Source organism: Chiloscyllium punctatum, chromosome 26, assembly GCF_047496795.1.
Source record: "Chiloscyllium punctatum isolate Juve2018m chromosome 26, sChiPun1.3, whole genome shotgun sequence".
In the NCBI taxonomy this organism is placed as follows: Eukaryota; Metazoa; Chordata; class Chondrichthyes; order Orectolobiformes; family Hemiscylliidae; genus Chiloscyllium; species Chiloscyllium punctatum.
The window spans coordinates 3770881-3785543 of NC_092764.1; the positions used below are offsets into that span (position 1 = coordinate 3770881).

Here is a 14663-nt window from a genome sequence, read left to right on the forward strand (position 1 = left end):
ATGCTGGACAGAGTGAAGGCATCGATGACCTACTCCTGCTCTTAGTTTGGATGTTTGTTCAAACCTAGACTATGTAATCTGTATTTATTATGTAAACCTTTTGACCCCAAGATCATTCTGTGAATCTGTGTTGTACACAATCTAATGCCAAGAGATCAGGAATTAAACAGTATTCAGTTTAACCAGGGGCTTCTATTGCTGGAATATGAATCCCTCAACTTGGTGTTCCCTGAGATAAAGGTTAACATTCCATAAATCCAAAAAAAGATCCATTTCAGTCTCCCACATGTTACTGTCTGGCTTAAGATTGGCACTTGTGCTTGATACTGAGCCTCAAAGGATGTATGTCACGTGATGCAAAAGCAGATATCAAGACAAAGGTGGAGCTGTCAGGACAGGTGATTGAATGCACAGCCAGTAGCTTGAAGAGGAATCTCTGAGGGAAGTCCAATTGCGTTGCTGCAACCTACACAAGATGCAGCATTGGTGTATTAAAGAGATGAAGTGGGAGTTTACACAGTGTGAGCACCTGCTTGTAATCGTGTGGTGTACTGCATCTGGAGTACTGTGTACAGTGCTAGCCACTGGACTTAATGGAAGGATGTTAATGTGTTGTAAGCAGTTCAGAGGCTTACCGTGATGTGGAGTTGTCGGTGTTGGACTGGGATGGGCAAAGTCCGAAGTCACACTCACCAGGTTATAGTCCAAAAGGCTTATTTGAAATCACAAGCTTTCAGAGCTATGCTCCTTTGTCAGGTAGTGAGAGAGAAGCATACAGGCAGAGAGATCAAAAGACCATACTAATGGTGTGAGTGGACTGTCGTATTATAAATCTCTGCAGGTGATCAAAAATACCAGAGGTTTACTTAGACTTGGAATGAGCAGATTAACTTGTGAGGGAAAAGCTGGACAGTCTAGGCCTATATCCTGTAGTGTGTAGACTGTAAGAGGTGATTTAATTTTGTTAACTGGCTTACTTTGTTTTGTCTCTGCAGCTTGTTCATTCTTTTTGGGAGACGTGGAATGTTCCGGAATGGGTAAGAGTAATTTCCTCCAAGTGTGTAATATGCAAGGTAGGAGGGCGGGCACCATTCTCCTCAAAGTAAAATCAATCACAGAGTTGATCAATTGGAGAAACAGGGCGAGGCAGAATCTTTGAGGAGTTATTCCTCAAATCAGAGATCTGGTGTCTCCTCTGCAGACAACTCCAGCTCCACCAATCTCTGATTCGCTCTTCCCTGCTCTCGTCACTGCTTGAGAAAAAGAGTCAATGACAGCAATGATCTGAGAGGGAACCTGGGATTGGAGGAGCTGAGCTGGCTGCTTCCTATGCATGAGGAGATTTTGAGATTGGAGCAAGTTCTGGGAAGTGGTTGCTCAGCCTACCCAAGTGAGGTGACGGCCTATTGTGGCAGTGCCCATGTTCCAGCCAGTTGGCTGGGCTGGGTCTGAATTTCAGCCATACTGGTCACCATAATGTTTCTTTTGAATTTTGCTATAACGCTTTGAAACTAGAGTGAATGCATTATTTGCTTTGTCTCCTACTTTTAGCGTAAAAACATGAGTGAGCTTGAAGATTATGCATTTTATATATGTTTTATATATATATATATAGCATATATAGGATTCTGCTGGAATCACACATTTATTTTTTCCATATACAAATTCTCCTTCTTACATTCCTTTTAGGATTTAATTTAAAATCCAATCTTAATCCTGAACTTTAATTTATTTCAATCCCTAAATTGCCTTGCGCCAAATATTTATTTTGATAAATGTTTAGTGTATGTATGCATACAATCTTTGCTATTTGTGCTATTTTGTGATTCTAAAATCGAAATCCCTAAAACAATTTAACATAAATACTGAAGATATTGTTGCTGCATGAGTGCATCATTGAGTGGAAGAGCGAGTGAGAATGAAGACAGAGCTTCTGAAAACCAAAAGAAACTAGTTCTTAACAATATCTCACATCATTAAATATGTTGAAGCATTGTCCATGTCGAGAGGCTGATAAGCAAATACAGGTGATAAGGGCAGTGGAGGCTGAAAGAAATAATGAAGGGGAGACCTAGAACAATGCACCTATCTGGTTAGCTAACCCTGAATGGTTAGGCAGGTTCGACACCCTTCTCATGTTCAGAGACAGAAGGATGATCAGACCTGGCAAGGTTACTCACCAAATTTTAAAGAGGTCTGTAGGGAATACTAGGGTGAACAACATTAACCATACATGATGTGGATGTAACTGAATCCTCTCCTATAAAACATCTTTATCACTTAGGTGTGAAGAATCAGACCCAGGTAAAAACAGGAATCCAATCAATGTTGGAAAAGCTGCTGAATTGAATCCAGTCAAAGCAGCTGGAATTCCCTGGTTGTGTTAGTGTCTAAGTCTGATGTGTCAACCACATTCTGTATCGACAACAGTAAAGTCAGCATCCAGTCCCTCTACACCTCCATCCGCCATGACCAGGGCCTCCAAGCCCTCCATTTCTTCCTCTCCTGACGTCCACACCAGTACCTTCCACTGACACTCTCATTCGATTGGCTGAACTGGTCCTCACCCTCAACAGTTTCTCTTTCCAATCCTCCCACTTCCTCCAGATGAAACGGGTAGCCATGGGCCCCAGCTATGCCTGTCTCTTTGTCAGCTACGTAGAATAATCCAACTTCCGTAGTTACACCAGCACCACTCCCCACCTCTTCCTCCGCTACATTGATGACTGCATTAGCGCCATCTTGTGCTCCCACAAGGAGGTTGAGCAATTCATCAACTTTACCAACACATTCCACCCCAACCTTAAATTCACCTGGACCATCTTTGACACCTCCCTCCCCTTCCTGGACCTCTCCATCTCCATTAATGACGACCGACTCAACACCGACATTTTTTTACAAACCCACCGACTCCCACAGCTACCTGGATTATACCTTCTCCTGCAAAAATGCCATCCCGTATTCCCAATTCCTCCACCTCCACTGTAGCTGCCCCCAGGAGGACCAGTTCCACCACAGAACGCACCAGATGCCGCCGCCTTTAAAAACCCGTAATTTCCCCTCCCACGTGGTTGAAGATGCCCTCCAATACATCTCATCCACGTCCCGCACCTCCGCCCTCAAGCCCTACCCCTCCTACCGCAACAAGGACACCCCCCCCATCCTGTCCTCACTTTTCACCCCACCAACCTTGGCATAAACCGCCTCATCCGCCGACATTTCTGCCACCTCCAAACGGACCCCACCACCAGGCTTATATTTCCCTCCCCACCCCTTTCTGCAAAGACAGTTTCCGCTGTGACCACCCAGTCAGGTCCATGCCCCCCCCCCAACAACCCACCCTCCCATCCTGGCATCTTCTCCTGCCCACTGCAGGAAGTGCAAAACCTGCGCCCACACCTCCTCCCTCACCTCCATCCAAGGCCCCTAAGGAGCCTTCCAGATCCATCAAAGTTTTACTTGCACATCCACCAATATCATTTATTGTATCCGTTGCTCCCGATGCAGTCTCCTCTACATTGGGGAGACTGGACGCCTCCTAGCAGAGCGCTTGAGAGAACATCTCTGGGACACCCGCACCAATCAACCAAACCGCCCCGTGGCCCAACATTTCAATTCCACCTCCCACTCTGCCGAGGACTTGCAGGTCTTGGGCCTCCTCCACTGTCACTCCCTCATCACCTGACGCTTGGAGGAAGAACGCCTCATCTTCCGCCTCGGAACACTTCAACCCCAGGGCATCAATGTGGACTTCACCAGTTTCCTTATTTTCCCTCCCCCCGCCTCCACCTCACCCCAGCTCCAACCTTCCAGCTCAGCACCATCCTCATGACCTGTCCTACCTGCCAATCTCCCTTCCCACCTATCCGCTCTACCCTCCTGTCCGACCTATTACCTTTACTCATTCCTCCATCCACCTATTGCACTCTCAAATACCTTTTCCCAAGCCCCACCCCCTACAATTATCTCTTCATCCCAGTGGCTCCCTGCTTCATTCCTGATGAAGGGCTCTTGCCCGAAACATCGATTTTCCTGCTCCTTGGATGTAGCCTGACTGGCTGTGCTTTTCCAGCACCACTCTAATCTTGGCAGTAATGAGGGCAGATTCATACTGATTTCCTCACTTGGAAGGCTGCATTGGTAGTGCTAGATTTCTTACCAAAATGGATTTGTTAAAGGAATATTTAATACCTGAGCTGAAGACATATCAGCCTTTAAGACCAGACAGTCTTTTACAATATCAGACAATGCCATTTGGTCTGAAAAATGTTCCAGCAACTTTTTAGAGCCTGATTCGCCAATTGGAACCCTGTGTGTCTGATTTCCTAGTTTATCTTGATGACGTATTGGTATGCTGTGACACTCGGGAGAGTGATTTGAAAGAAATGAGAATTTCATTTAGACAATTGGGGTCGACTGATTTGGTGATAAACCTTGCCAAAGGTAAATTTGCACTGGCATGACTAACCTACCTAGGGCGCAAACAGTATGACAGGCCAAGTGCTGCCAAGAACAGCCAGGGTGCAAGTGTCACCCTGTTTCCCTATCCCTAGATCAGTCGAAGCAAACACTCAGAGGCACGGTGTGGCTTTCCCTCCTTCATCTTTGTTTCAGGCCCTGGAGGTGGAGAGAACGATCGCCCATGTGCACAGGGACACAAGTTCTTGGTCTTCTCTTGAACAGCAGATTCTTGAGGAATTATATAGTCACTTACAGAGAGCAACTTCCAAATAAGGCAACCTCTTTATTGATTGGGTGACCATTACAATCAGTGAGCATCAACAGTAATGATGAAGCCATCTGTTCTGAGCCTTGTTAACTGGCTTCACATAGTAGAAACTTTTTCATCTTGTTAAATAGCTTTACATGAGGATGCTTTTTCACCCCTCAACCCACTACCCTTGCCTCCAGTGCCTCATTGTTTATTGCAAGTTCTTATCTGATCCAAGTCACGGGAGCTGAGCCTTTGTCTCACACAACTCAAACCTTAACTCTTTCCTTACCTGCTCATACCTTATACACTTTCTCACAAGCATCAGTGCTGTTCTGTATCCTAGAAACTAAACAGGGATGCATTGAGACCATTGGGGATGTGTGGCTTTGATTGTAAGTTTGTACCAAATGTCAGCACTATAGTGGCTCTATCGATGGATTTGTTAAGAGGCCACAGAGTCCTACAACAAGGAAACCCTTTGGTCCAACCAGTCTATAGTCCCATTTGCCTGCTTCTGGTCCATATATCCCTCTAAACATTTTCTATTCACGTACTTATCCAAATGTCTTTTAAATGATGTATTTGTACCCACATCCACCACTTCCTCGGGAAGTTCATTTCACATTTGAACCACCCTCTGGGTAAAAACGTTTCCCCATATTTTTAAATCTCTCACCTTAAAAATGTGCCCCCAGTCTTGATATCCCCTATCATAGGGAAAAGATAACTACCATTAACTCTATTTATACCCTTCATTATTTTATAAATTTCTATAAGGTCACCTCTCAACCTCCTACTCTTCAATGAAAAAAGTCCCAGCCTATCCAGCCTTTCCTTATAACTGAAGCCTTCCATACCTGGCAACATCCTGGTAAATCTCTTCTGAACCATCTCCAGCTTGATAATATCCTTCCTATAACTGGGTGACCAGACCGAGACACAGTATTCCAGAAGAGACCTCCCCAGCGTTGTGTAAAACCACAATAAAATTTCCCAGCTCCTATACTCAGAGGACTGAGCAATGGCAAGCATACTAAACACCTTTTTAAACCACACTGACTATATGTGTCGAAAATTCTACGTAGCCATGGAGAAGGAGAGAGGCAGGCACAATGGGAGGATATTTAATTGGGGAAAAGGAAACTATGATGCTATCGGACATGAGTTGGGAAGCATGGACTGGGAGCAATTGTTCCATGGAAAGGGCACTATAGACATGTGGAGACTGTTCCTTAAACAAACAGTTGTTGAGAGTGATGCATAAATGTGTTCCTCTGAGACAGGCAAGAAGGGGTAAGATAAAGGAACCTTGGATGACGAGAGCGGAGGAGCTTCTCGTCAAAAGGAAGAAGGCAGTGTACATAAGGTGGAGGAAGCTAGGGTCTTGCTCAGCTCTAGACGATTACAGACAGGCGAGGAAGGAGCTCAAAAATGGTCTGAGGAGAGCCAGGAGGGGGCACGAGAAAGGCTTGGCAGGAAGGATTAGGGAGAACACAAAGGCATTTTACACTTATGTGAGAAATAAGAGTATGATCAAAGAAAGAGTAGGGCCGATCAGGGATAGCATAGGGAACCTGTATATAGAGTCTGAGGAGGTAGGGGAAACCCTAAATGAGTTTTTTGCTTCTGTCTTTACTAAAGGAAAGGGCCTTGTAGTGAATGAAACCATTGAGGAGCAGGTGTGCATGCTGGAACGGATAGAGATTGAAGAAGCTGATGTGCTGAAAATTTTGTCAAACATTAAGATTGACAAGTCATCAGGCCTAAACCAGATTTGTCCTCGGCTGCTTTGGGAAATGAGAAATGTGAATGCTTCGCCACTTGTGAAGATCTTTGCATCCTCACTCTCCACTGGAGTCGTACCTGAGGACTGGAGAGAGGCAAATGTAATTCCTCTCTTCAAGAAAGGAAATAGGGAAATCCCCGGCAATTACAGACCAGTCAGTCTCACATCTGTCATCTGCAAGGTATTAGAAAGGATTCTGAGGGATAGGATTTATCACCATCTGGAAGAGCATGGCTTGATTAAATGCAGTCAACACGGCTTTGAGAGGGGCAGGTCATGCCTCACAAATGTTATTGAGTTCTTTGAGGATGTTACTAGACAAGTTGATGAGGGTTGAGCGGAGGATGTGGTGTATATGGACTTCACCAATGAATTTGATAAGGTTCCCCATGGTAGGCTCGTTCAGAAGGTCAGGAGGAATGGGATACAGGGAAATTTAGCTGTCCGGATACCGAATTGGCTGGTCGACAGAAGACAGCGAATGGTAGTAGAAGGAAAATATTCTGCCTGGAAGTCAGTGGTGAGTGATGTTCCACAGGGCTCTGTCCTTCGGCCTCTACTGTTTGTAATTTTTATTAATGACTTGGATGAGGGGATTGAAGGATGGGTCAGCAAGTTTGCAGACGACACAAAGGTTGGAGGTGTTGTTGACAGTATAGAGGGCTGTTGTAGGCTGCAGTGGGACATTGATAGGATGCAGAGATGGGCTGAGAGGTGGCAGATGGAGTTCAACCTGGATAAATGGGAGGTGATGCATTTTGGAAGGTTGATCTTGAAATTTGAGTACAGGATTAAAGACGGATTCTTGGCAGTATGGAGGAACAGAGGGATCTTGGTGTGCAGGTACATAGATCCCATAAAATGGCCACCCAAGTGGACAGGGTTGTTAAGAAAGCATATGGTGTTTTGGCTTTCATTAACAGGGAGATTGATTTTAAGAGTCGTAAGATCTTGTTTCAGCTCTATAAAATTTTGGTTAGACCGCACTTGGAATACTGCATCCAGTTCTGGTCGCCCTATTATAGGAAAGATGTGGATGCTTTGGAGAGGGTTCAGAGGAGGTTTACCAGGATGCTGCCTGGACTGGAGGGCTTATCTTATGAAGAGAGGTTGACTGAGCTCGGACTTTTTTCATTGGAGAAAAGGAGGAGAAGAAGGGACCTAATTGAGGTACACAAGATAATGAGAGGCATAGATAGAGTCGATAGTCAGAGACTATTTCCCAGGGCAGAAATGGCTGACACGAGGGGTCATAGTTTTAAGCTGGTTGGAGGAAAGTATAGAGGGGATGTCAGAGATGGGTTCTTTACACAGAGAGTTGTGGGAGCATGGAATACGTAGCCAGCAGCAGTTGTGGAAGCAGGTCATTGGGGATATTTAAGAGACTGCTGGGCATGTATATGGTCACAGAAATGTGAGGGTTTGTACATTAGGTTTACTTTACATGAGGATCAATGGTTGGCACAACATCGTGGGCTGAAGGGCCTGTTCTGTGCTATACTGTTCTCTGTTCTAATTATACACCTGAACTCCTAGGTCTCTCTGTTCCATAATCCTGCCCAAAGCCCTGCCATTAATTGTATAAGCCCTACCTTGTTCATTGTTGCAAAAGAAAACTGAGGTCTTGGAAGTGCCAGGTGTCTTTTGAGAAGGTCAAAGCCATTTTAACCAATGAACTAATTTGAAGGATGGTGAGGAACAGGTTTAGTTTCAAATACTGTGGAAATATCTAGAGGTTTCTTTTAAAAGAGGTTATTAAAAGTTCACTGGACATTGTAGATTTGTTTTAATGATGGCTTCTGGTGGCTCAGTGGTTAGCACTGCAGTCTCACAGCACCAGGGACCCAGGTTTGATTCCCACATTAGGCTACTGGGTATATGAATAGGAAGGGTTTGGAGGGATATGGGCCGGGTGCTGGCAGGTAGGACTAGATTGAGTTGAGATATCTGGTCGGCATGGACGGGTTGGACCGAAGGGTCTGTTTCTGTGCTGTACATCTCTATGACTCTACTGCCTGAAGTGCTGGATGTCTTGAAATGCATAAAGGTGCATAAATCCCCAGGACCCGATCAGGTGTACCCTAGAACCCTGTGGGAAGCTGGGAATTGATTGCTGGGCCTCTTGCTGAGATATTTGTATCATCGATAGTCTGTGCGGGTTTCCTCTGGGTGCTCCGGTTTCTTCCCACAATCCAAAGATGTGCAGGTCAGGTGAAATGGCCGGAGTGGTAGGTGTGTTAGTCGGGGTAAGTATAGGGTAGGGGAATGGGTCTGGGTAGGTTACTCTTTGGAGGGCTGGTGTGGACTTGTTGGGCCGAAGGGCCTGTTTCCACACTGTAGGGAATCTAATCTTCACTTCCGTAGATTACACAGTTGGTGATAGCTCGTTGCTTTGCTGCTGCTGCTGTTTTACTTTTTGAATCGTGACTAACTTTTCATTTCTGAGAACCAAGCCCACGTGTTGAGTTCAGGGTGAAAAGTATTTATTTTCACAAATTGTACAGTGCAAAAAGAGGTCATTTGACCTCTCATGTCTGCACCGGCTGTCCAATTCTTTTGCCTTCTCTTTCTAGGTTACCACATCTTCACTCCTATTCTGTCTCACGAAATGGAGACAGCTAATAATTTCAGAATGAGATTGGGTGATCACTTGAAGAAAAATAACTTTCGGGGCTCCACGAATGCAACTAGAGAAGGGACTGTCTGGGCTGTTTGTATGGATGGGCCCAATGGCCGAATTGTCTCTTGTACTTTGAGTATATATTTTTGGGCCTTTGCTTCACTGTAGCATCAGAGTAATGCATTGGTCTGTCACTGCAGCCCTCCTACAGCAGTGCATCCGGCATGACCACTACAAAGGAGATCTATCCCTGATTAATCAGTTTATAAATCAGCCTATTAGGAATCCTGCAGATTTCTCACTGTACCAAGGGCATGTGAATGAAGCTGCCTAATGAGGTTGGGCTGAGCCAGGTTAAGTCTGACTGTTCCCTGAACTAGTTGATCGATCAAACCATTCTGCTCAACCCACTGAACTAGCTAACCTGCACATCCTTGGACCGTTGGAGGAAACTGGACCACCCAGAGGAAACCAAAAGAGACACATGGAAAATGTGTAAATTCCATACAGACTGTTGCCAGAGGCTAGAATTGAACCCAGGACCTTCACACTCTTGAGCCACTGTGCCTCCCCAAAGGCATCACAATTTTCATTTAAAAAAAATGGTTCTAACCATTTGTGAAATTTGTGGCTCACTCATGCTACTGAGGTATTTCTGAAGCAGTTAGCTGTGTTATCTGAAAATTCAACATAAAAAAATGTGGAAATGTAAAACTGAGGTCAGTTATTATTCATTGCACTGAGCGGGGAGAGGGCTGACAATTTTATTTCCTCCATGTTGCAATGGTTGATCTCAATGTGTACATTTTCTTTTTCCCTGTTCTTTCAGCTGCCTGCCATGGGAGGCTGGAGCCACACAAAGAGCAACGTGGAGTTATCTACAGCCCCTCCTGGCCCATGAATTATCCTCCATCCATGAATTGCAGCTGGTACATCCAGGGGGACTATGGAGACCTCATAACCATAAGGTACTGGGCCTGAGTTTTCAGTTTGACAGCGTGCTTTGCAGTAACCTGCCTTCCTGATTAGTAAATGACTTGGTGAGCAGGACACTGACCTCTCTCCCATTAGGTACAGTTGCCAGTGTCACACAGTTAGTGAGGGAGCTCCCAGCTAGGTCCTTTTTTAGGATATGATTATGGTTGGCTTCACTGTAGGGTTCATAGTGTTGCTTCTGATCACCATTGACCAACTGAAATGTGCATTGTTTCATCTTTTGTGTGCAGTGCCATGGTGGGTATGGTTTTCGGTACATTCAGGGAAAAGATGCTTGAGTTAAGTCAAGAGGGTTAGCACAAAGAGGCAGTTAATCAGTCCAGTCTGAGTCGTCTTCAGAAAAGAGTGGTATTGGATTTGAACTGTTAACTCTGTTTCAATCTCTACAGATACTGTCAGGCTTGCTAAGTTTCTCCAGCATTCTCTGGATTTGTTTCAGATCTCCAGCATTATTATCATAGGTGGGAAATATCTGGTGCAGAGTGGGAGTTACTCAGTTGTGGGATTTATCCAGCATGAGGCTGACTTTCTTTCTCTCAATTTTCCAGCTTTCAGAATTTTGACCTAGAGAATTCTCACAAATGTACGGTGGACTGGCTGATGGTTGGACCAACCCCGAAGCGAGAGGAGTACAGAATGTGTGGCTCATACACCCCCCAACCCTTCATCTCCACCAGGGACCATGCGTGGATCTTCTTTCATTCCGATCCAACTAGCTCCGGGCGCTCTCGGGGATTCCGATTGTCCTATATCCGAGGTGTGCCTAATAAGCCCACTGGTTGTATTGTGTTGGTGGGAGGATGACTGCTGATATAAGGGTTGATGGGTGGATTAAAAAGAAAGATTTCCACTTGTGAAAATGCCCACGACAGGGGCCTTCATTACAAGTTATTCCATAATAAAACTTTACACACAGGGTGGTTACCACATGGAAATTATGAACACATGAGGTTGAGGTAAATATTGTTGCATTTTAGAGAAGCTAGATAAACAGAAGGGAGAAAGACATAGAAGAACGTGCTAAGTGGTTTGAAAACTCATTATTGTTTGGAAATTCGGGTTCTAAAGTGGAAGAAAATGTGAAGGATGACTTGTTTTCTTTTAAGAAGGTCAGAAAGTCACTTTGAGCAGAGGTAAACACAGCATTTCCAAGAAATTATGAATTTAGGTCAAGATCCAGGAAGTGAATTTGTGCAGTCATTGATAAAATGTATGATCTATCAAAGCCAGATCTCTGTCTAGGGTTGGAGTTATCCACTTTCACCATTAATGGGATTGTTGAAATGAGGCTGGGAAGAAGGGAGGGCCTGTTCAGCAAGACTCACTTGTTCCTGTGCTGCACAATGTTTTCCTGCAGTACCTGAGGTTGTGATCTTTTACTGTTCACACAGGGAGACTGACTCAGAGCAGCTGCAAGCCGGATGAATTCCTGTGTGGGAATGGGAAATGTATCCTGAGCACATGGAGATGTAATGATATGGATGAATGTGGAGATAACTCTGATGAGCAGGATTGTCAGCTCCCTCCGACCATGCCACATACAAGCCAGTGTTCAGCTAGAACTTTCCATTGCCTGGTTAGTGACGTCCCCCAGTGCCTCTCGATGAAAGTTCGGTGCGATGGCAGCATGGATTGTGACCAGGGGACGGATGAGGAAAATTGTCCTGATATCAGCTGTGGCAAGAGAATGGGCAATTTCTATGGTTCGTTTGCTTCACCTGACTACTTCCGGTCGCAGCAAGACCGGGCACAGTTGGACTGTATGTGGGTGGTGGACACTCAGGACAGCAGGCACATTGTGCTGCAACTGAACCTACAGTTGGGCTACAATGATAAGGTGCATGTGTATGACGGAGCAAGCAAGCAGCAGGGCAGACTGCTTCAGGCATTGTCATTCCGTAATAATCGGCACACTGTCACCATTGAGTCATCACAAGGTCAAATCACCGTCTTCTACCATACTGACCCTGGCAGCACAGGCCATGGTTTCAATGCCACGTACCAGGTGAAAGGCTACTGCCTTCCACAAGAGCACCCTTGTGGGAATGATGGGGGCTGTTTTGCAGACACTCAGCGCTGTGATGGTTGGTGGCACTGTCCGAATGGCAAGGATGAGGAGAACTGTGCTGCCTGTCAAAAGGATGAATATCCGTGTGGGGGCACCAGTGGCATGTGCTACCCGCTGGCAGACCGCTGTAACAACCAGAAGAACTGCCCTGATGGCTCTGATGAGAAAAACTGCTTCTCCTGCCAGCCTGGGAATTTCCACTGCGGTACCAAGATCTGCATCTTTGAGCAGTGGCGTTGTGATGGCCAGGAGGATTGCCAGGATGGCAGTGATGAACAGAACTGCCTGGTGGTGGTGCCAAGGAAGGTGATCACAGCTGCCCTGATTGGAAGCCTGATATGTGGCCTCCTGCTGGTCATTGCCTTGGGCTGTGCTTTCAAGCTGTACTCCCTCAGGACCCGTGAATACAGGTACCACAGCCAGAGCTGTACATCTCCATCACAGTCTCACACGCTGTTGGGTTTCAGTAAAAAATAAACTCAACAAAGTTTTAAATGAAGAATATTCACTTATACTAATTTGTAAGATTACGCTAGATCAGAGCAAGGGAGCTTTTACTGCCAGGGCTGAGGGCCCTCATTATGATCTTTTTTTCAAAATATCTGCTCCCACAACATTGACTTTTCAACAAAGTTTATCCCTCTGCTCCCACTTGGTCCTGATTCACCAGCATGGTGCTACTCCGGGACTGACCATCTGAGAGTGTGGCTGACCCTCCGACCGTGCGGCGCTCCCTCAGCACTGACCCTCCGACCGTGCGGCGCTCCCTCAGCACTGACCCTCCGACAGTGCGGCGCTCCCTCAGCACTGACCCTCCGACAGTGCGGCGCTCCCTCAGCACTGACCCTCCGACCGTGCGGCGCCCCCTCAGCTCCGACCGTGCGGCGCCCCCTCAGCTCCGACCGTGCGGCGCCCCCTCAGCTCCGACCGTGCGGCGCCCCCTCAGCTCCGACCGTGCGGCGCCCCCTCAGCTCCGACCGTGCGGCGCCCCCTCAGCTCCGACCGTGCGGCGCCCCCTCAGCTCCGACCGTGCGGCGCCCCCTCAGCTCCGACCGTGCGGCGCCCCCTCAGCTCCGACCGTGCGGCGCCCCCTCAGCTCCGACCGTGCGGCGCCCCCTCAGCTCCGACCGTGCGGCGCCCCCTCAGCTCCGACCGTGCGGCGCCCCCTCAGCTCCGACCGTGCGGCGCCCCCTCAGCGCCGACCGTGCGGCGCCCCCTCAGCGCCGACCGTGCGGCGCCCCCTCAGCGCCGACCGTGCGGCGCCCCCTCAGCGCCGACCCTCCGACAGTGCGGCGCCCCCTCAGCGCCGACCGTGCGGCGCCCCCTCAGCGCCGACCGTGCGGCGCCCCCTCAGCGCCGACCGTGCGGCGCCCCCTCAGCTCCGACCGTGCGGCGCCCCCTCAGCTCCGACCCTCCGACAGTGCGGCGCCCCCTCAGCGCCGACCCTCCGACCGTGCGGCGCCCCCTCAGCTCCGACCCTCCGACAGTGCGGTGCCCCCTCAGCGCCGACCCTCCGACATGTAGTAACTGCATCATCAACTATGGTATCAGTTGGGATTATGTAGATCTGAGTTCGGTGTTTTTGAAATTATATTGTTCTGAACCACAATGTTTCCTTTTACAGATCAGGTTTCCTTTTTTATTTTAGAGCTTTTGACACCCCCATGACCCGGCTGGAGGCAGACTTTGTGCAACGTGAGGCTCCCCCATCATATGGCCAGCTGATCGCCCAGGGACTCATCCCACCTGTCGATGACTTCCCTGTCTACAACCCAGCTCAGGTAATCCCTCAGCTCAACTAATTGTCAGCTCTTCAGGAAGGAGAGTAAAGCTCAGTGTTGTAGGGAGGGAATTCTAGATCCTGGATCCGAGGAAACTGATGGTACAGTCAACAAGGCTAGGTGGTGGAGGGGCAAGAGAAAGCTACCAATTCAGTACAAAAGCAGGAGGGTGCATTTGAGGAAGTGATGCATGGGTGGCAGATGGGCTAGCACGGTTACTGGGACAGTGTGAAGAAACGCCATTAGCTCCTTGCAGTTGTTGGGAGTGAAGGTGGATGGGATAAGGGCGAGTGCTTTACAAAGATGTTATGTAACGGAATACTGCAGTTGGGCCAATTATTACATTTCAGGGTTATTCTAGAACAGTGAGTAGTTTCAAAAGGCATGGGTCTCCATAATGTTTTCTGTGGTCTCTCCACATCGGCTGGGAGATGTCTAAACCAGTTGTCCACCTTATCTGCTCAAGTTGCATATACCTATGTCATGGAACCCAGAGAATTTATTTTAGTGATATTGATTGAGAGATAAATGTTGGTGAAGACATTGGGGAAAATAGAGCCACAAAATATCTTGCATTCACCCAGGAGGCTGAATGTCTCAGTTGAAAGACTAAGCTTGTGTGTGAAGCCTTGTCAGTGTGGGGATGTAAATCAGGGGTGTATGGAACTCTCCTCCCTGATGGGTCATTACTCCCAATG

At 47.3% G+C, this 14663-nt stretch overlaps 1 protein-coding gene across 1 annotated transcript in view; it reads left to right on the forward strand.

The window, feature by feature from the left end:
- Window positions 1–14663, forward strand: part of lrp3 (low density lipoprotein receptor-related protein 3) — a 28077-nt gene that overhangs the window by 11030 nt on the left and 2384 nt on the right. Inside the window, exons 2-6 of the mRNA XM_072595785.1 lie at window positions 996–1037; window positions 9950–10088; window positions 10665–10873; window positions 11508–12594; window positions 13833–13965. Of these exons, the coding sequence (XP_072451886.1) occupies window positions 996–1037; window positions 9950–10088; window positions 10665–10873; window positions 11508–12594; window positions 13833–13965 (1610 nt within the window). The remainder of the gene's footprint in view (window positions 1–995; window positions 1038–9949; window positions 10089–10664; window positions 10874–11507; window positions 12595–13832; window positions 13966–14663) is intronic.